Here is a 20,547-nt window from a genome sequence, read left to right on the forward strand (position 1 = left end):
AGTAAGTAGTCGTCGAGATTCAAGAATCCAGACTAACCGAGCATTAACCATGCGCTCCATCACCTTACAGACACAGCTTGTAAGAGAAATGGGGCGGTAACTAGAAGGAAGGTGTCTATCCTTCCCGGGTTTGGGTATAGGAACAACAACGGCGTCACGCCAACGCCTGGGGACTTGACCGTCGGTCCAGACGCGATTGTAGGTACGAAGAAGGAAGCTTTTGCCCGCCGGAGAAAGGTGTGCCAGCATCTGAACGTGAATGGCATCTGGCCCCGGAGCAGAGGATCGGGACACTGCAAGCGCACGTTCGAGTTCCCGCATAGTAAAGGGGGCATTATAAGTTTCTAGATTCAGCGAGTGGAAGGAAGGTCGCCGAGCCTCTTCTGTCTCTTTCCTGGGAAGGAAGGCAGGGTGGTAATGGGCGGAGCTTGAAACCTCCGCGAAAAAGCGGCCAAAGGCGTTGGAGACAGCCACAGGATCAACAAGGACCTCATTACCTGAGGTCAGGCCAGGTACCGAGGAGTGGGCCGTAATGCCCGACAGCCGGCGCAGGCTACCCCAAACGATGGAAGAGGGAGTAAAACTGTTAAAGGAGCTGGTGAAAGAGGCCCAACAAGCTTTTTTGCTGTCTTTGATGATTCTACGGCATTGCGCTCGGAGTCGTTTGTATTCAATACAATTCGCCAACGTAGGATGGCGGCGAAAGGTGCGTAAAGCACGTCGTCGAGCACGGATAGCGTCCCTACAACCCTCGTTCCACCAGGGGACGGAAACGCGACGTGAAGAAGAAGTAGTACGAGGAATGGAACGTTCGGCAGCATTGATAATAACAGCCGTGAGGTATTCGACCTGACTGTCACAACTGGGAAAATCGTGGTCCGGAAAGGTCGCCAGGGAGGAGTAAAGTCCCCAGTCAGCTTTCAGTATGTTCCAGCTCGAAGGATGTGGGGATGGGGTGTGGTGCAGGAGACGAACGACACAGGGGAAGTGGTCGCTCGAATAGGTGTCAGAAAGGACATACCACTCGAACCGACGGGCAAGAGTGGTAGAACAGATCGAGAGGTCCAAGTGGGAGTAGGTATGAGTAGAGTCCGAGAGGAAAGTCGGGGCGCCGGTATTGAGGCAGACAAGATTGAGATGGTTGAAGACATCCGCCAAGAGTGAGCCTCTTGGACAGGATGCAGGAGAGCCCCAAAGGGGATGATGGGCATTGAAGTCGCCAAACAATAAGATCGGCGGAGGAAGCTGAACGATCAGGTGCATCATGTCAGCCCGACTAACAGCAGATGACGGTGGAGTGTAGATGGTACAAACTGAAAAAGTAAAAGCAGAAAGAGTAATGCGGACAGCTATTGCTTGGAGGGGGGTGGTCAATGGGATGGGATGGTAATAGACATCGTCCCGAACGAGCAACATGACCCCACCATGAGCTGGGATACCGTCCACAGGGGTGAGGTCATATCGCTCCGAGGTATAGTGGGTAAAGGCAATACGGTCAGTCGGGCGCAACTTGGTTTCCTGGAGACCAAGGACGAGCGGACAGTGCAGGCGGAGGAGCAGTTGTAATTCCTCCCGATTAGATCGAATACCTCTTATGTCCAATGAAACAACACCATCGCTAGTCAAAAAGTTGTGGGAACGAGACGGGGGAAGAGCTGGTCACCTCGACGGCCGTGGAGGGCCAGGTTGCGAGGGAACAACGCTACAACCGACGGGAGGCGGATCCGGTTCCATTGACTCGTCGCCAGCTGCGGCCGCTGTCCCTGATTGTGTTGGAGGGGCCGCATCATTTGCTGACGAAAGGCCGGCGGAGCGCCTGGCAGCAGAGCGTCCCGGCGAAACTGAGGACGGCCGGGAGCAGCGACACACGGATGAAGCGTCAGACGAAACGCGCCGGGGTGGAGAGGGGGATAGAGACTTCTTCTTGGAGGCCTTCTTGGAAGGCCGAGGAGGCACAGGGATGGTGGGCTGGACCCGAAGAAGGTCCTCACGCGCGGGGTCCGTTTTGGAACGCCGGACCTCAGAAGCTGGGGTCCGGAACGTTTCCCCGATGGACGCCTGAGAAGAGGATTGCTTCTCAGGTGGCGTGGGGGGAGGAGTAGGAGGAAGGGTGGCCCCTGGGGCAGAGGGGGTGGGGGCCACGGGGGAGGAGGATTTGGAAGGGAGGGATTTGGGAGGCGGAGGCAGAGGCAGAGCCCCCTGATGGGTGGAGGAGGCGGAGGGGGGACAGGATAGGGGTGAGGATACCGCGGAAGGAGTGGACACAACTGAGGCAAACGAAGTGGTCAATGGCACGGGATGAAGGCGGTCATATTTCTTCCTGGCCTCAGAATAAGAGAGCCGATCCAAGGTTTTAATTTCTTGTATCTTCTTCTCCTTCTGATAGGCGGGGCAGTCTGAGGATCTAGGCGAGTGGACGCCAGGACAATTAATGCACCGAGGTGGTGGGGTGCATGTATGTTCCTCACGAAGAGGACGTCCACAATCGCCACAAAGGGGCTCAGCCTCACACCGTGACGACATGTGCCCAAAGCGCAAACACCTAAAACAGCGCATAGGAGGCAGGACGTAAGGTCGCACGTCGCACCGGTAGCACATCACCTTGACCTTCTCCGGGAGAACGTCCCCCTCGAAGCCGAGGATAAAGGCCCCGGTGTCGATGCGACGGTCTTTGGGGCCGCGCTGGACTCGCCGGACGAAATGCACGCCGCGGCGCTCCAGGTTGGCCCTGAGCTCCTCATCAGATTGTAGCAGGAGGTCACGATGAAAAATAACCCCCTGCGTCCTATTTAGTGCCAGATGTGGGACAATGGATACTGGGATGTCCCCTAGGCGGTCGCACGCCTGGAGCGCCGCCGACTGTGTGGCGGAGGTGGTCTTGATAAGAACGGACCCGGATCGCATCTTGCTGAGAGCCTCGATTTCCCCGAAGACGTCCTCAATGTGCTGAACAAAGAACATGGGCTTGGAGGTGGCGAACGTCCCCCCCCATCGGTTCGAGAACAGACCAAATAGCGAGGGAAGTACTTCGCCCCAAGCCGGCGGGCCTGTCCCTCCTCCCATGGAGTGGCCAAGGGGGAAAGGGCAGGAGAACCAGAACTAGAAACGGTACCTTTTCTTTTGAAAGACTCGGCCGCAGAGCGACCTGATACGTGCTGACGTTTCATCTGCGAAACGTCCGCCCCGATACCACCCACTCCGACCAGGGGCTCTCCCCACGGGCGCCACCCAGCCGCAGCAAGGGCCACCTGGCAGGATGACCATTGCCGAGAGTCCTGATGCCCCAAGGAGACGGGCATCTACTCCTTGGCCGACGTGGGTAGGGTGCAGCTCAGGTATCGGCAGTACGATCCCTGTGTTGTCAGGGGGCTACAACCTAGAGGGTACATGACGACCCCACCACAACGGGCTGGCTACCGTGCTGGATTTCTAGTGCCATGGAAAGTCCATCATGATCGCTGGTGCAGATGGAGATGCACTATGGGCGTAACTTGGACAACCCATCAGGCGTTTAGGCCCAATTTGAGGAATAGTGGGTATGGGTACAACGCCGGTGCAATGCCTAGTGCCAAGGTCTTAGTGCACTTAGAACCAGTGGTACACCATGTAAGGTGTCCTTCCCCAAAAGGCTCGTACTTCTGTAGAATTTTGAAAAATGGAGGTCAAACCCCAAGGGGGACCATCACATAAAAGGCCGAAACGGTTGAAACTCCTTTTAGTCGCCTCTTACGACAGGCAGGAATACCTCGGGCCTATTCTTATCCCGGACCCGCAGGGGGAGTGATTACAGGTGATTCACCATACAATGAACTACTTCATCAGTTCCCCGCAGTCAGTCATCTGCCGCCTACTACAACACTGGGAAGAGTCTTAATGGTACACCACACTGTCACTATGCCGGGACTGCCAGTTCATGCACGGCCTCAATGTCTGCATCCAGAAAAACTAACGACGACAAAGCAAGATTTATATTTTATATTAGCACACGGGATTTGTCACCCTTCAAACAGTAAATGGGCATCTACACTCCACATAGTTCCTAAAAATAACAACAGGTAGCGCCCAAGTGGTGACTACTGTCAGCTGAAAGCAAGAACAATACCTTATTGTTATCCTGGGCTACATATTGAAGACTTTGTTATGTACATTCACGGTAAGACCGTTTTCTCCACAATAGACTCGTCAGTGCTTTTTACAATATATCAGTTTCAATAAAATATGTGCCCTAAACCACTCTTTGTACTCTTTTCAGGCTTTATGGATGAAGTAACTGGATATTTAGATTTTTGTTATGTCTATACTGATGACCTGCTTGTAATCCATCTAGCGAGTCAGAGCATCTAGCACACCTACATCAACTATTCACTATGCTACAAAAACATGGTTTAGTGATTAATCTGCAAAAAGTGTCTTTGGAGTGACAGAAGAATACCTTATCAATGCACAAGGGATACTTCCACCCCAAGACAGAGAGGAAGCTATTTCTCAGCTTCCCCAGGTCACTACAATATGAGACATGTTGTTTCTTGGGGTTGATCCATTTTTATGGACATTTTGCATCTGATCATCCATTGTTGGCAGCATCTCTCACTGAAATGTTCACCTAAAAAATGGAGACCCACTGCAAAATCTTTGGCCAAAGTGAAAGATGCTATTGCAGAGTTGGCATTGTTAGATCATCCCCTTCATGATGCACCTCTCTCTGTTACAGGAGACGCATCAATAACTGCAACTGGAGCTGTGTTACAACAACATGTTCAACACGACTGGCAATCTCTAGCTTTCCTTAACAAGAAATTATCACCTTCAGAAGCAAATTGGTCAACATATGATCATGAGCTCTATGCAGCATATGACTCAATCAAAAAGTTCAAGCACATGCATGAAGGTAGACATTATGTTCTCACAGACCATAAGCCATTAGTGTTCACTTTCCAGCAGAAGCTAGAAAATGCATCACTAGGCCAGTTACAACACATGGACTTCATTTTGCGTTTTAATATGGACATTTAGCAAGTTGATGGTGAGCAGAATGGACCAGCAGCTGCAGTATCTCATATAGACATCATTGTGAAGAAACTTGACTTCGTAGCACTTGCCAACACCCACGAAGGTCATAATGAATTGAAGGCATACCTTGAAGCATCATCAGGTTTACAGCTTCAACGATCCAGATACTGAGCTCAAATGCAGAACTATACTGTGACATATCAATGTGATCATTTATTACTACAGATTTTCACAAACAAGCAATTTCGTCTCTTCACAGCCTCTCACATCCAGGAGTAAGGACTACTGTAGAACTGGTGAAGAAGGCGTTTACCTGGACAAATATTGAGAATAATTGTAAGGCATTCGTTCGCCAGTGCAATGCTTGCGAGTGCAGCTAAGCAACTCGGCAAGTAACAGCTCTGCTCAGTACCTTCAATCCATGAAGTCAATGCTTCAAACACGTCCAAATGACATTACTGGTCCTCTGCCGCTGTGACAAGGGTATCAATATTGCCTGACAGAAAATGACTGTTTCTTACAATGGCCTGACATGTATCTTATTAAAAGACAACAGCAGCAATTGTAGCCATGACTTTTTCTGCAGGTGGCTCCCATGCTTCGACATTCCTCTCTTTGTCACTACAGATCAGGACAAGCAATCCAAGTCATATCTTTTTAAAGCTCTCTCAGCACTGCTTGGCATGAATCTGCAACTAATAGTCTTGTGGAATGGCTTCATCACCAATTAAAGACTTCGCTCAGATGCCATGCCACCAAGCATTGGACTGACAGACTCCCTACTGTTTCACTAGGTCTCTGGACAGCTGAGATGCTATCTATGTGCAGCTCTACAAGGACACCCAACACACCTATTTCTCCACCATCAGCACCCATGCTTTCAAGTGAACCTCACGTCTTAACATTTTTTGGATGCTGCGTCTATTTCAACCCCAAATATTGCTGACACTTGGGAGGCAGTGATTTACAGAGCGATGTAAATCATTTGCAAATATTTCATGTGAGCCGTGTAAACTCTTTGATTCTCCACGCTGGTCTGAGCAAAAGAAAATACAGATACAAATGCTCCTTCCTGCCTTACAATTTTCAGTTGCTCTCTGTAATTAATGTTGTATGCATAAACAAATTTCATTTACACACAAGTCTATAAATAGTGAAAGAATGACAATTACCATCCACTCTTAATTATTGCAATATAACTGCTGCTGATGCTTGTTGACAAAAGTGATAAGTGCTTTGCTGAAGAGCTTTCCAATTGGCAGTATGCTAAAGACAGTGAGAACCTCACATAACAATAGGTTCACAAAGCTGAGTGTGGTGTTTATTATCCATATAGTGCCTCACAGTCAGCACTAGTGTTATTAATTTAGCTCTTGATAGTCTCATACAAATGATGCCTTTAGGCTACCACAATATTCGTATGAGACCTACTGAAATGTTATGTGATGCCACAGATGGCCAGATCACTCTAGAATTTGCAGAGTGTATCCATATGCTGCTGATTCTTGATGCCAAGCTATCACCATTTCATTTTAACAGTGGTCACCATTAGCTAGGTTATAGCATATATGTGAATCAGAATTCAGCACCTGTAACTTCAAAAAATAACAATAAATACATTTCTAAACAGTGGAACAGTAAGCAAATCAACTAACTATAACATATAGAACCTGTGTAGGGATTGTCATTTCCGTTGTACAGCAGGTGATAATATTTGTTATGGAACTATCTCCATAATTAATGTAATTACCACAACAATGAGCTCTGCTGACATTCTTTTATCATTAGCAATTTGTGAATTGAGGACTACGTTCATTAAATCAGATAATTCAAACTGATGCCAAATACAAGAGATATTGCTATCAAATAAATTCTGGGTGTCTTTAGCAACTAGCATTGGCAAAGAGGGTATTCCTGTCCCAGTCTACTACCATCAAACATTGGCCTTAATTTGAGGAAGAATTTTCTGAGAATGTCTGGGTTGATAAGAAAAGGAATGAAGAGGTTCTCCACAGAAATGGCAAGGAAAGGAATATATGGAAAACACTGACAACAAGAAAAAGGAACCAGGTGATAGGAAACCTGTTAAGACATTAGGGAACGATTCCATGGTACTAGAAGGAGCTGTAGAGGATAAAATAACACAGTAACCTCTCAATTTTCCAATTAGTTTTGCAATTGTTCCCTTATGCTCTCCCTGAAACTCTGTACAACCTCTGGTTTAGTGAGTTTATCCAGGTCCCATCTCCTTAACTTCCCACCTTTTTGCAGTTTCTTCAGTTTTAATCTACAGTTTGTAACCAATAGATTGTGGTCAGAGTCCACATCTGCTCCTGGAAATGTCTTAGAATTGAAAACCTGGTTCCTAAATCTCTGTCTTACCATTATATACTCTGTCTGAAAGCTGTCAGTACCTCCAGGCTTCTTCCACGTATACAGTCTTCTTTTATGATTCTTGAACCAAGTGTTAGGTATGATTAAGTTGTGCTCTGTGCAAAATTCTACCAGACGGCTTCCCCCCAATCCATATTCACCTACCATGTTTCCTTCTCTCCCTTTTCCTACTCTTGAATTCCAGTCACCCATGACTATTAAATTTTCGTCTCCCTTCACTACCTGAATAATCTCTTTTATCTCATCACACATTTCATCAATTTCTTCATCATCTGCAGAGCTAGTTGGCAAATAAACTTGTACTATTGTAGTAGGTGTGGGCTTCGTGTCTATCTTGGCCACAATAATGCGTTCACTATGCTGTTTGTAGTAGCTTACCCGCATTCCTACTTTTTTATTAATTATTATACCTACTCCTGCATTACCCCTATTTGATTTTGTACTTATAACCCTGTATTCACCTGACCAGAAGTCTTGTTCCTCCTGCCACCGAGCTTCACTAATTCCCACTATATCTAACTTTAACCTATCCATTTCCCTTTTTAAATCTTCTAACCTACCTGCCCGATTAAGGGATCTGACATTTCATACTCCGATCCGTAGAACGCCAGTTTTCTTTCTCCTGATAACGACGTCCTCCTGAGTAGTCCCCGCCCGGAGATCCGAATGGGGGACTATTTTACCTCCGGAATATTTTACCCAAGAGGACGCCATCATCAATTAATCATACAGTAAAGCTGCATGCCCTCAGGAGAAATTACAGCTGTAGTTTCCCCTTGCTTTCAGCCGTTCGCAGTACCAGCACAGCAAGGCCGTTTTGGTTAGTGTTACGAGACCACATCATCAGTCGATCATCCAGACTGTTGCCCCTGCAACTACTGAAAAGGCTTCTGCCCCTATTCAGGAACCACACGTTTGTCTGGCCTCTAAACAAATACCCTTCCATTGTGGTTGCACCTACAGTATGGCCATCTGTATCGCTGAGGCACGCAAGCCTCCCCACCAACGGCAAGGTCCATGGGGGGGGGTGTCACAGTTACCATTCTTCAGCAGCCCAAGGACAGCATCCCATGCACTAGTGTCCGCTTCTCTCTTAGTCTCCATACCAACTACCACAACAGAACATGCATTCAGTGTCTTCTTCAGTTGTAAATCTGAAGCATTGTCCTCAAAGCTGTATCTAACTCTACATCACTGGAAGACGTTTCCTATGTGCTTTCTAAGAATAAAACTTTCACTTCTGTTTCCTTTGATTCTGATAAACCTTTGATCTATTCCAAATATTCCCTGTATTGAGACTATGTTAGCTCCAGTAAAGTGGTGACTGAATATACGGTCAACTGAACGACCACTTAACCGAACTGTCATCCGCTTGTCCATGCTACCCTTGCTCCACTACGTTCTTCCCCTCCCCCCCTCCACATACCAATGCTGAATTGCTGTGTAAAGTAAACTAGCATTATAAAATGCCTAAACATAAACATGTTGTCGTTTGAAACTTCCTGGCAGATTAAAACTATGCTGGACTGAGACTTTGACTTGGGACCACTGCCTTTCACAAGTAAGTAGTCTACTGATTGAGCAACCCATGCACAACTGGAACCGATAACCCAGCAGTTTAGTTCTTTCACTCACCAAACCAACCAACCAAGCACAACCTCATGATCCACCCTCACAGTTTTACTTCTGCCAATACCTCATCTCCTACCTTCCACACTTCACTTCACAGAAGTTCTCCTGTAAAACTTGCAGGGCTAGGGGGTCATGAGTCACGCTTGGGTAGCTCAGTCGATAGAGCACTTGCGTGCTAAATTCAGAGGTCCTGTGTTCAAGTCTCAGTCTGGCACACAATTTTAATATCTATGTAGTTTCCATTTCTCTACATGTCCCCTGAACCCATTAATGTTCCATTGTAATATGGGAGCCATCTATCATGGGGGTTGCACTTTCACCCTGTCTTTCCATCTTGGAGGGTAGCCTTTAGTGGGTGTAGGTTCCGTGGTGTGACCAGATGTGTTTCCGGCTAACATCAAGGTCCACTGGCTCTGTAGATGAGTTATGAGAGAGGTCAGAGTGATGTTGACAAATCAGATTGCTTGCTTCCTGTAGCCATTGGCAGCTGATTCTTTCACTGGGGCTTCAATTTTCTGGAGAGGCTTTGGAGCCACAGCTATGGAGGTTGTACTGGCAGCACTGGACAGCAGACCACTCTGAACCTCTGGAGGCACAGGGAGCTCCACAACAGTGGTAATCAAAGCCTTGTCTAATGTTCTGGGTAGAGGCACAGGCTGTGAAATAACTGCTGCAGCAGAAATGCATTGACAAACACAGGTACTAGTGCTAAGCACAGGCTGTAGCAGCACAAATCGATTGACAAATGCAGGTAATAGTGCTAACACTAGCAATCTCAGGTTGTGTAGCAGCTTCAGTCTTCTGAACTGGCTGTTTGAGAAGAGATGCAACGAAGGTAGGACTGTAGGGGGGCTGCATGGCCTTACAGATCTTGTAGCCTCACCATATGAGACACATTTAGTTGTTTTACTCTCCTCTATCTTGTTTTATTCATGGAAGACACTGCATCCCCTGTTCCAGACAGGCTGGGCCCCAGAGCTGTTTACACAATTCACGGGAGACGAACAACCAACTGCTTTATGGGCAGCCTTACCACATTTGCCACGTGGCTTCTCCTTTACAACCTGATGTGGTGTGCTAAAAGCACTGGCATGTAAAACAGCACTATGAGTTGGGGACATAAGGCTGCACGCTGAGGTGACAGAAACCTTCCTTAACGTGCTCTGGAAGTTTTTTGCTGTTGATAGTCACTATAAACAAGTCCAATTTCACTAGATCACCATCCACTGTTTTGCACACTAACATTGCCTTCCTGGGACCATTCAGCTTTCAGTTCTTCTCAGAAAATGTCAACCAGATCCCTCCATGTCGCAACACTTTAGCTATAGTTCAAGGTGTTGCGCAGTTCACTTTCTACTGCATACCCCCCGAAGCTTTGAACTTTCTTCATGTCCTTCACACTTTGAGAATTAAGACGTTTCTACCAAAAGGATCCCATTTCGCAAGTGCAAGATGAAACTTTCTCAAAGATGCCCTATTTCCATTTAACTATAAGAAACGGATTCTGGCCACCAGAATGTGGTCTGTTACTAGTGTCTGGAAGACAATGTGTAATCCACAAGTCTGTTAAAGACTGTGTAATCCTCAAGTCTGGAGGACTGGCTACAAAGGCCCTCTTGATTGGGTGTTAGTACCTACCAGCAGCTAACCCTTTCTGCTGGAAAGAGGAGGAGTGAATTTCGAGGGTTCCATCTTGATCCTATGAGGAGCTAGGGAGAAGTCCTATAGACAAGGGTCCTGTGTGCCTAGATAAGCCTTCCACAACTGAGGTTCAGCCATTTCCTCATAGGTTGCCCACTAACAATTGTTCCACCTCAACAGCCACGCATCTCATTGGCATCCAGCACACCTTGAGGTTGAGGGGTTTTTATAGAGGTTTTTACCATCCTTCTGATCTGGATGGTCAAGCCAAGATCCCCTGCCCCTGTGACACACAGTGGTCACTGAAGTACACTCAGAACTTATGGTGGAAGAGGATTGGCAGTGCTTACCAGTCCCCAGCTGAGCGACTCTAGGGTCGCCAAGCCCGTAGTCAGCAAATAAATGCTGAGCCCGAGGGTAACTTTCTAGGAGTTTTTTTTCCTTATGTTAATGTATAACTTGACTCATTCCACATTGTGAGTTCTGCTTCTTGATGGCATTCATCTATGTGATGAATGAAAAAAGGACAAGCATAAATGTTCCAAATCCTCTGTTCTGGCACGATAAGAGTTTATACTACCCATGAGCCAATGTTGATATCATTCTTCCCTCAGTTTCAGGAAGGGTTTCAATCAACCCTTCACCTGGAAAACGAAGTTGTGTTTTAGTTCATCAACACTATCAATTCCATTCAGAATTTTCTGTATTTTAGTTCCCAACATACGATGAATTTGTGACTATAGAGTTTATTGTCTATTTTAATAGCTTTTGCACTAGATACCACATAAGACTATATTATATGCTGATGACATGACATTAATAACCACAGGCAAGAATTTACGAAGTGTATTAGCTAACAGAGAAATGATGCAAATGACTGATCACTGGTGTCAGGCCAATCGGCTGTGCATAAACCAAACAAAAATAGAAGAAATAATTTTTAATCTAAAGGGAACCAACAATTAAAATTAAACAGTAAAATTACTTGGACTGTTCATAGACCAAAAAGGCTCTTGGGAAGAACACACGAATTACGTGTGCAGCAAACTTTCTTTTACTGTATAAATTAAGGGGAAGTGTGAGAAAACCGTTGTTGCTCCACTCATATTTTGTTTACTTCCATTCCCATCAGCAGTATAGAATATTGGTCTGGGACTGTTCCCCAGAAGCTAAACATATTTTCAGAGAACGGAAGAAAACAATCTGATGTTTAGAAGGCTTACCACAGAGTGTCCTACAGAAACAATTTTAAATGTCTTGGTATAATGACAGCACCTAGCATTAACATACACTATGGAAAATCTGGAAAAATTGTGATGTGCGTGTACACAATACCAGAGATAGTCACTTGATGGATTTGTCTCCCTAAAGACTGGCTATAGTCTATAATAACTATAAATACATGAGCATAAAATATTTCAATAAGTTACCATACTCAGCTCATACAGTACCACTAAATAAATATAAGAATGAATTTTAAACTTGCCTAAAGCACATTGAATTATATTCAACCAACAAATTCCTAGAAACTAATCATCATAACATATGTATCTCCTAGGTGATAAAGAAAAATCTTTTAATTATAAAACAAGCTGCAGTAGTTTTTTCTGAATATGTAATTGATTATTTTATAAAGCTTGATCCACTGTAAACTTTAATGAAGCCAACTGTATGAAAAATACTGAAACATGAACAAAATATTCTGTTCTGTGTATTTACAGGCCCAAAAAAAAATTATCAGTTCTGATTCTGGGCCACTTCAGCAAATTAAATCCCTATTTACGTAAAATCATCATTTTAGGAAAAGCTGAGTCGCGATAAGCACAATAAAAAGATTCACACAAAGCTTTCGGCCATTAAGGCCTTTGTCAGCAGTAGACACAAACAAACAAACAAACTAACTAACTCTAACTAACTAACAAAATTTGCACACGTCTGCAGTCTCAGAGAGCTGAGACCACACTGCGAACAGCAGCACCAGCGCATGATGGAAGTGCCGACTGTGTGGAGATAAGGAGGAGGCTGGGGCGGGGAGGGATAGTATGGTGGGAGTGGCGGACAGCAAAGTGTTGCAGTTTACATGGAGGGCAGGAGAGAAGGTGCGGAGAAGGGAGGGGTAAGTAGCGGAAAGGAGAGAAATAAAAGAAATTAAAAGACTGGGTGTGGTGGTGAAATGACGGCTGTGTAGTGCTGGAATGGGAACAGGGAGAGGGCTGGATGGGTGAGGACAGTGACTAACGAAGGTTGAGGCCACGAGGATTACGGGAATGTAGGATGTATTGCAGGGAAAGTTCTCACCTGCACAATTCAGAAAAGTTGGTGTTGGTGGGACGGATCCATATGGCACAGGCTGTTAAGCAGTCATTGAGATGAGGGATATCATGTTTGACATTTTCAGCAACAGGGTGGTCCACTTGTATCTTGGCCACAGTTTGGCGGTGGCCGTTCATGCAGACAAACAGCTTGTTGGTTGTCATGCCTACATAGAATGCAGCACAGAGGTTGCACCTTAGCTTGTAGATCACATGACTGGTTTCACAGGTAGCCCTCCCTTTGATGAGATAGGTGATGTTTGTGACTGGACTGGAGTAGGTAGTGGTGGGAGGATGTATGGGACGGGTCTTGCATCTAGGCCTATTACGGGGGAATGGGCCATGAGGTAAGGGGTCGGGAGCTGGGATTGTGTAAGGATGGACAAGTATATTGTGTAGGTTCGGTGGACGGTGGAAAACCAGGGGAGGAGGGGTGGGAAGGATAGTGGGCAGGACATTTCTCATTTCAGGACACGACGAGAGGTAATCGAAACCCTGGCGGAGAATGTAATTCAGTTTCTCCAGTCCCGGATGGTACTGAGTTACGAGGGGAATGCTCCTCTGTGGCCGGACTGTGGGACGTTGGGAGGTAGTGGGAGACTGGAAAGACAAGGCACGGGAGATTTGTTTTTGTACAAGATGGGAGGATAATTACGGTCAGTGAAGGGTTCAGTGAGACCCTCAGTATATCTTGAAAGGGTCACTGCAGATGCGACGACCATGAGTAGCTAGGCTAAGGGACTTCTTAGTATGGAATGGGTGGCAGCTGTCGAAGTGGAGGTATTGCTGGTGGCTAGTAGGTTTGATATGGACGGAGGTACTGATATAGCCATCTCCCAGGTGAAGGTCAGCATCTAGGTAGGTGGCTTGTTGGGTTGAGTAGGACCAGGTGAAGTAAATGGGGGAGAAGTTGTGGAGGAATGTGAATAAGGTGCCCTCACCTTCAATCCAGATAGCAAAGATGTCATCAATGAATCTTAACCAGATAAGGGGTTTAGGGTTGAGTTTTTAGGAAGGATTCCTCTAGATGGCCCATGAATAGGTTAGCATAGGATGGTGCCACGCAGGTGCCCATAGCCGTACGCCGTATTTGTTAGAATTTGATATTCACTGAAGAGGGATACCATCATATTTTGTAAATATTATCATAGTGCTGCAGAAAACTGTCAGTTTTACAGCAAAATAAAAACGAAGAGCATGCATGTATTTTGAACAATATAACACCTGAGGAGGAAGTGCATGTTATTAATTAAACCCCTGAAGTACATCTTAAGTATAAGTAATATATAACTAGAAAGTGGTGGTGGCAAGAGGTTACATTATGTTATAGCGAGCAAGCCTGATAGCTCACACTATGAGTTTCCAACAGAACAGATTCACTCAGAGAGAAAAGAAAAGAAACTTAAGTTTCTGTACAGAGTGCCATGCAATACATGGGCAGGTCTTTACAATCTAAGAATTATTGATAAAGAGCTCCAGTGGTAAGAAACAGTAGTCTACATTATTATTTACCTTTGCTTTCTATGTACTTTATGCTTGTTTCAACAGGAATTTCTCTTGTCCTGTCTTTTGAAGCATGCTTCTGTTCTGTAACTATGTCATTTGTTATTTCTTCAGCACTTTCTCTGGAAGAAAGTTTCTGCCTAAAGGCTCCCTAGAACACAAGAATGACATTACAGAGGTGTTTTACAAATTTAATAGCATATTGCCTTAAAACTTTCAATAGGTCAAGTGAAGCTCACAGCACCAACCATCTTTGACCTGTGACGTAATTGTTTTATGTGACATGGTGTATTCAAAGTGGTTCCAAGTTTGTACAGGATGCAATGTCACTAAGTACGGGATGTTTATGTTTTTAAATTATTTGAGTGATTCACTGGGCTGCATCAATACCGTTTGTAAGAATAATGGAAGCGTTATGGAAATTTGTGAATTATTTAGATGAGCCAGTTTTGGGAACAGAATTAGTTTTTGGGTTTCAAACTATTAGTGCAGTATGTTGTTTACCATTGAATATTTATATTTTACGTTTCTTTTTTGGTATTTATGGATATGGCAACAAGGTTCATGAATAGGTCGCAGCAAGCCACAATGAGAGATGATGCGTTGACCACAACTAAATTCTTACAGCTGTTCTGGCATTCTATCCGGAGGAATTGGTTCGAGAATTTTATGTTGGCCATTCGACAGACTGTGTTGACTACATTATATTTGCTATTGCTTGTCAATAGGTCAGTATGTTGGATTGTGATTGGTAGGTATGGCAGAATTTGTTTTACTAATACTGACAAGGTTAGGTTTTCAATATTATGTAGGTCCACACAAGCGAGTTTTAGTGTCTTCATATTGTGGACCTCGTTTTAGTTCCAAAGGTCAAGTGAAATGATTTCAACACCAGATTTGTCAAGCTGTGTGTGGTTTTGCAGTAGTGAGGATTTTGGTTGAGGTACAAAAGCAATAGAAATTTCCAGTACCAGTTTTTGAAGCTATATATATGGGTTCATGCTATCATGAACTTACTTTATGAGTTGTGTAGGCCAAGTGAAATTTCAAATACCAGTTTTTCCCCCTTGATTTTTGCTTAAGTTATGTCTTCATTTATATTTATTTAAAACGGCGAAAGTAAACAGTGCTGCACAGACATGTGGCAAACCAAAGGGTAAATTGAAAGACAAAGAAACCAACTGGTGCAACGATAGAGTAAAAGACGCAGTTTAAAAAATGTAATATGGCAAAGAAAAACATGGAGTTTGAAAAAAGAAATCAGAAGCAGGGGCTGGTGCCAAAAGATGAACACAAGGTGACAACACTGGAGACGGAATACTGGCAAAAGAAACTAAGCAAAGAGGATTGTGAAAGAAGGAAAGGAGAAGAGTTGGGAAATATTCACCCAGAAACTAGAGCAGGATAGCAAAGGGAACCAAAAACGGCTATATGGGTTATTGAAAAGTAAAAGATATGATAGAGAAGACATAAAAGCGATTGAAACAGAGGATGGAGATATTATCAGGGACATGGAAGGTGTCAGAGAAGAGATGAAGAATTATTTTGAAATCTTACTGAATGGGGGAGGTGCACAAGAAAGTGACACCGAAGTCATTGAATCAGAGGAGCAGAATCCAGTCTCATGGTTAGAAACCAAGAATTCTCTGAAACAGGTGAAAAGTGGGAAGGCGGCTGGAGTAGATGAGCTGATAGCGGTTATGATAAAAGCCATCGGAATCCATGGAATACAATGGTTACACGGGGTGCTGGGGGTGATTCGGAAAGAAAAAGTGCCGGATGAATGGAAAAAAGGAATTATAATACCATTGTTCAAGAAAGGCAGAAGAAAGAAATGCATCAACTACCGAGGCATCACACTGTTATCACACTGCCTAAAGATAATGGAAAAGGTCATAGAAAAAAAGATGGGGAAAATTCTAAACCACCAATTGGAGGAACAACAGCGTGGGTTCAGATATAATAGGGGGAACAACAGATTTCATTTTCTCCGTCCGTCAGTTAATGGAGTAGTACTGGGAAAAAGGAAAGGACTTGATAGTAGTATTTGTGGACTTGGTAAAAGCATATGACAGTGTATCAAGGGATAAAATATGGGAAAGCTTGAGAAAACATAATATTCCTGATTCATTAATTAAAAAAGTCCAGATGCTGTATGATGGTTGTGAGAGCAGTGTACAAGTAGGAGGTAGAAGATCAAAATGGCTTGCGACAAAATGTGGTGTTACACAAGGCAGTTCACTCTACCTTTACTCTTCATTACACTTGTGGACAGAACCATGAAAGAAATCAATGCTTTTGTTTTTGCTGATGACATCGCCATTTGGGGAGATACGGAAATGGAGGTTCAGAGGAGACTAGATTACTGAAACACATAATTTAAAAAATTCAAGTTAACTGTGAGTAGAAACATGACAGTGGCAATGAAGATTAGGAGGACACCCATACCTTGTAACATCATACGGGAGGGGGAGAAGGTTGAATGTGTGAAAAGCTTCAATTATATGGGTAGCATCATATCACGCGATGGGAGTTCCAAACGAGAAGTCTTAAATAGAATAAGAAAAGGATCTAGCTTCTTCCACCAAGTATGAAATCTAATCTGGTACAAGGAAGTCCCTCAAAGAGCCAAACAGACCATGTATAAAACGTATCTCCTGCCAATCATGATGTATATTCTAGAGGCCTGTGTCATCAATAAGAGTCAAATACAAGCATGTGAAATGAAGTTCCTTAGGTCAGCTCTACAAAAAAACTAGGGAGAGTCAGGAATGATTGTGTAAGGAGAAACCTGCATGTGACATTGACTGCAGAGGAGAGGGTGGGTGCTTTGTGATTGAAGTGGTTTGGTCGTGTGAAGTGAATACACCTGACTCGAACTCGATGTCAGTATTTGGATGGAGGTACCAGGAAGAAAACTAGTTGGATCACCTAGAAAGATATGGACAGACCAAGTTAAGGAAGATCTCAAGAGGAGAGGATGTAGTGGAGAGGGAAAAGCTATACCAGAACAGAAACCAATGGAGGCATATTGTTCACCTAGTTCCTAGCCGGCTCGTTGGAAGGAAATCCCGATGATGATGGTTATGTCTTCATTATTAGGAGCATTGTATATTTAGTTTGCCCCTGCCCAGAACCCCCTATTCGAAAGAGTGTCCTGTTAACTTCATGTTACTTCTGCAATTAGACACTTTTTGTATTACCGTGTGTTCATGTGTGTAATGTGTGATGGCATGGTTGCCACTGTGTAAGCTTGAAAAAGGTATGTCTGCCATCTCTATGACGTCATGGGTCAAAGGCAATGGGTGGCATCGCAATCTTAGTAAGCTCCTTTCAATGAATGGAAACTGCAACTCATACCACACACACAAAAACAGGCAAATTATTATTGTTGCTCAATCTGTAACACTGAAAGAATGTCTGTAGCACTTCATAACTTTTTCTCAGTGGCAGCGAGTTAAACAAGGCAGTGTGACCATAAAAACTTTGTAAGTATACCATTCACATGAGTATTTAGAGAAGTTGTATCTGCAAATATATCTTTAAAGGCTTGCAAAGCGATTTGAACTGCACACAGATGATTCGAGAACAGTAATACTTTTCGAATTCAGATTGATGGATATGTTATTAAACAGCTAAACTGTAGAAATCACCTAAGTTACAACTTTATGATTCTCTGGGTACCCTTTGACAGACACAACAGCAGACAAACCCATGCAGTTTGGCTGGGGGTGTCTTTCTTCATTAATGTTTTTTTCTTGGTTGGAGATGTGTGTGTCATGTTGTTGGTATGTTTAAGGGGGACTAAACAGCGAAGGTCATCAGTCCCAGTGTGTCATGTTTCCATACATATCATAAGCATGTAATACAGAAACCAAGTGTTAACCTTCCTCTTCCACAAAGAGAAGATGAGATTGTGCACCTAGAAGTTGATGGAGCTCAGCTCGTCCTTAACTAGGTCACTAGAATACCATGTTTTAATTATATGCAATTCCCTGGATCATATGTTCTGCAATCATTCATAAACCAAATCTATCAACCCTATTTTCAAAAACTATCCTAATGATCCACTTACACACGGCAAGTGCACTGAGTGGGTCAAGAATTACAAAAACATCTCAATTGTTCTCTCAGTGTTGGAGCCACAATGCCATCCATCAAGTCTCTAATTCCCAACAGAGTTGGAGGAACTCCCCATTCTGAAAATAAAATGTTAATCTGTGTGGTATGCATGGAGAGATGAACACTATTGAAATTCCAACTGTTCCCCTTGCCAATCACACTGTAGCAAAAGAACGTTTCTGGCTGAAAATTTAACTCAAGCAAAATGAATAACTGAAGCCTTCTATAGGCTACCACTTCAACAAAATATCAAACTGTCACATTTCAATCTAAATAGGGTCTCAAGCTACTCCACTTCACCATAGCTCATATTTCAAGTCTGTTGACTTTGCCAACTCTGAATCAAATTGTCACCTTTCAACCTAACCTATACCTTGGACCACACTAGATATCAGTGTCATTACATCCTTCATTCCAAACAACAAAACAAACACAAAATATATTGTTAGCGCTACGTACTCCTAACGTTTGTAGATGTATGAGGTACCATAGCACATCATTAAGTACATCATGGAGTGAAGTCGACAATTCATTAAATTCAGGGTGTGTTGCTGATGTAAACATAAGTACGAAACTGGCCAAAGTAGTTCTTGTCAAGCATTAGGCAAATATCATCTTGTAACTAACTCACAATTCCAAATAATAAAGAAAGGAAGATTATGTTTAGTATCCCATCGACTGCGTGGTCATTCGAGGCCGAGCCAAGCTCAGATTTGGCAGCTTAGCTAAGAAAACCGCCGAGTTGTTCCAACGCTAGAGGTCGAATGGATAAAAAAAACGTAGCTCTTTGAAACACCTCTGTCACACAACGGGAATTCGTCAAGAAGTAACAAACGCTGGAAAACTGTGAAAAAGATCCATTTTGTTTCACGGGAGATATAGAATCTAGTACTCGGCCTCATTCAAACACTATGCACTTCTTTGACATTGGCGGCGATCTTTATTGCAACGTAACTTACTAACCGTTAGGAACACGTTCACTAACAAAAACACGACATCTATCAATTACCTGTAAAGATATACCTCTTTTACACAGCTGAAGTGACTCATACACACCACTATAACTCACAACTCTACTCAGAAACATTTTTTGACAAAGAACTTCACCAACAAACTACGGAAACCTTTCGGCGAAAAGATATATCTACTCTAATTGCAACAAATACGAGCGTTGGATCGACGTCACCAGGGTGGGCGATCTATCGATAAATCGCAGCGAGAACAGAAATGAAGTGCTATAAAGGCCCGTCCACACGCAACGATCTGTAGTCCTCTCCCTGGGCTCCCTCTTCCCCCCCCCCCTTCCGTCCTGTTTTCTCCCCACTACACCTCTCCCTCCCTCCCTTCTCCCCCCCCCCCCAGTCCTTTTGTATTCCCCTCCTCTTCCTACCCCACTCCCTATCGCGTCTGCCCCCCACCCCTCTTATGGGTCGTCATCCTCCTTCAGCTCCTTTCCCGGCTCCCCCCTTCGCTTTTACTCTCCTTTCACCCCTTTTTTTTCCCATCTTCTGTCCAGTTTCCCCCCACCTGCTCTCGACTGTGGTGTCACATTTGCCAACTTTTTAGTGCAGTGTTCCAGTGACTATTCAGTGTTGTTTGTCTTTCTCGTGTTGCGAACAGAAACCATGCTGTCGCTAGGTGTGAATTTTATGTCCTTTGCGAACAGAATCCAGACTGTCGCCGTGTTTTTTTAATTGTCTAATGTTTTCCCTGTCTGCTTCGTATGTATTTTTATTAGCGTCATCATCCCTGTGTAGTTGTTTTAAGTACCACGATTTCTTTTCGCCTTGTTACTCTCTAAGTCTCCGATTTTATCGCCTGTTTTTTATTATTTGTTCTCTTGATCTTTGTCACAAAATCTGTCGGCTGAAGAGCGGCATACTAAGCTGCTGCCAGCCCGCCCCCTTCGGGGGGAATTGAAATTCAATAAATG

General features: G+C 44.2%; 1 protein-coding gene across 3 annotated transcripts in view; it reads right to left on the reverse strand.

Annotated features, from left to right (window-relative positions):
* LOC126483767 (28S ribosomal protein S18b, mitochondrial) overlaps positions 1–19,773 on the reverse strand; it is a 58,376-nt gene extending 38,603 nt beyond the window's left edge. Inside the window, exons 1-2 of one of the 3 annotated variants that reach the window (XM_050106917.1) lie at positions 19,624–19,773; positions 14,502–14,643 (exon numbers count right to left, since the gene is read on the reverse strand). In XM_050106917.1, the coding sequence (XP_049962874.1) occupies positions 14,502–14,643; positions 19,624–19,701 (220 nt within the window). In that variant the 5' untranslated portion in view covers positions 19,702–19,773. Of the gene's footprint in view, positions 1–14,501; positions 14,644–19,073; positions 19,194–19,623 lie in introns of those variants that run through there. The other 2 variants (XM_050106918.1, XM_050106916.1) reach the window with 2 other exon arrangements.
* Positions 19,774–20,547: the final 774 nt, after the last annotated feature.

The sequence above is a fragment of the Schistocerca serialis genome, chromosome 6 (genome assembly GCF_023864345.2).
Source record: "Schistocerca serialis cubense isolate TAMUIC-IGC-003099 chromosome 6, iqSchSeri2.2, whole genome shotgun sequence".
Taxonomy (NCBI): domain Eukaryota; kingdom Metazoa; phylum Arthropoda; class Insecta; order Orthoptera; family Acrididae; genus Schistocerca; species Schistocerca serialis.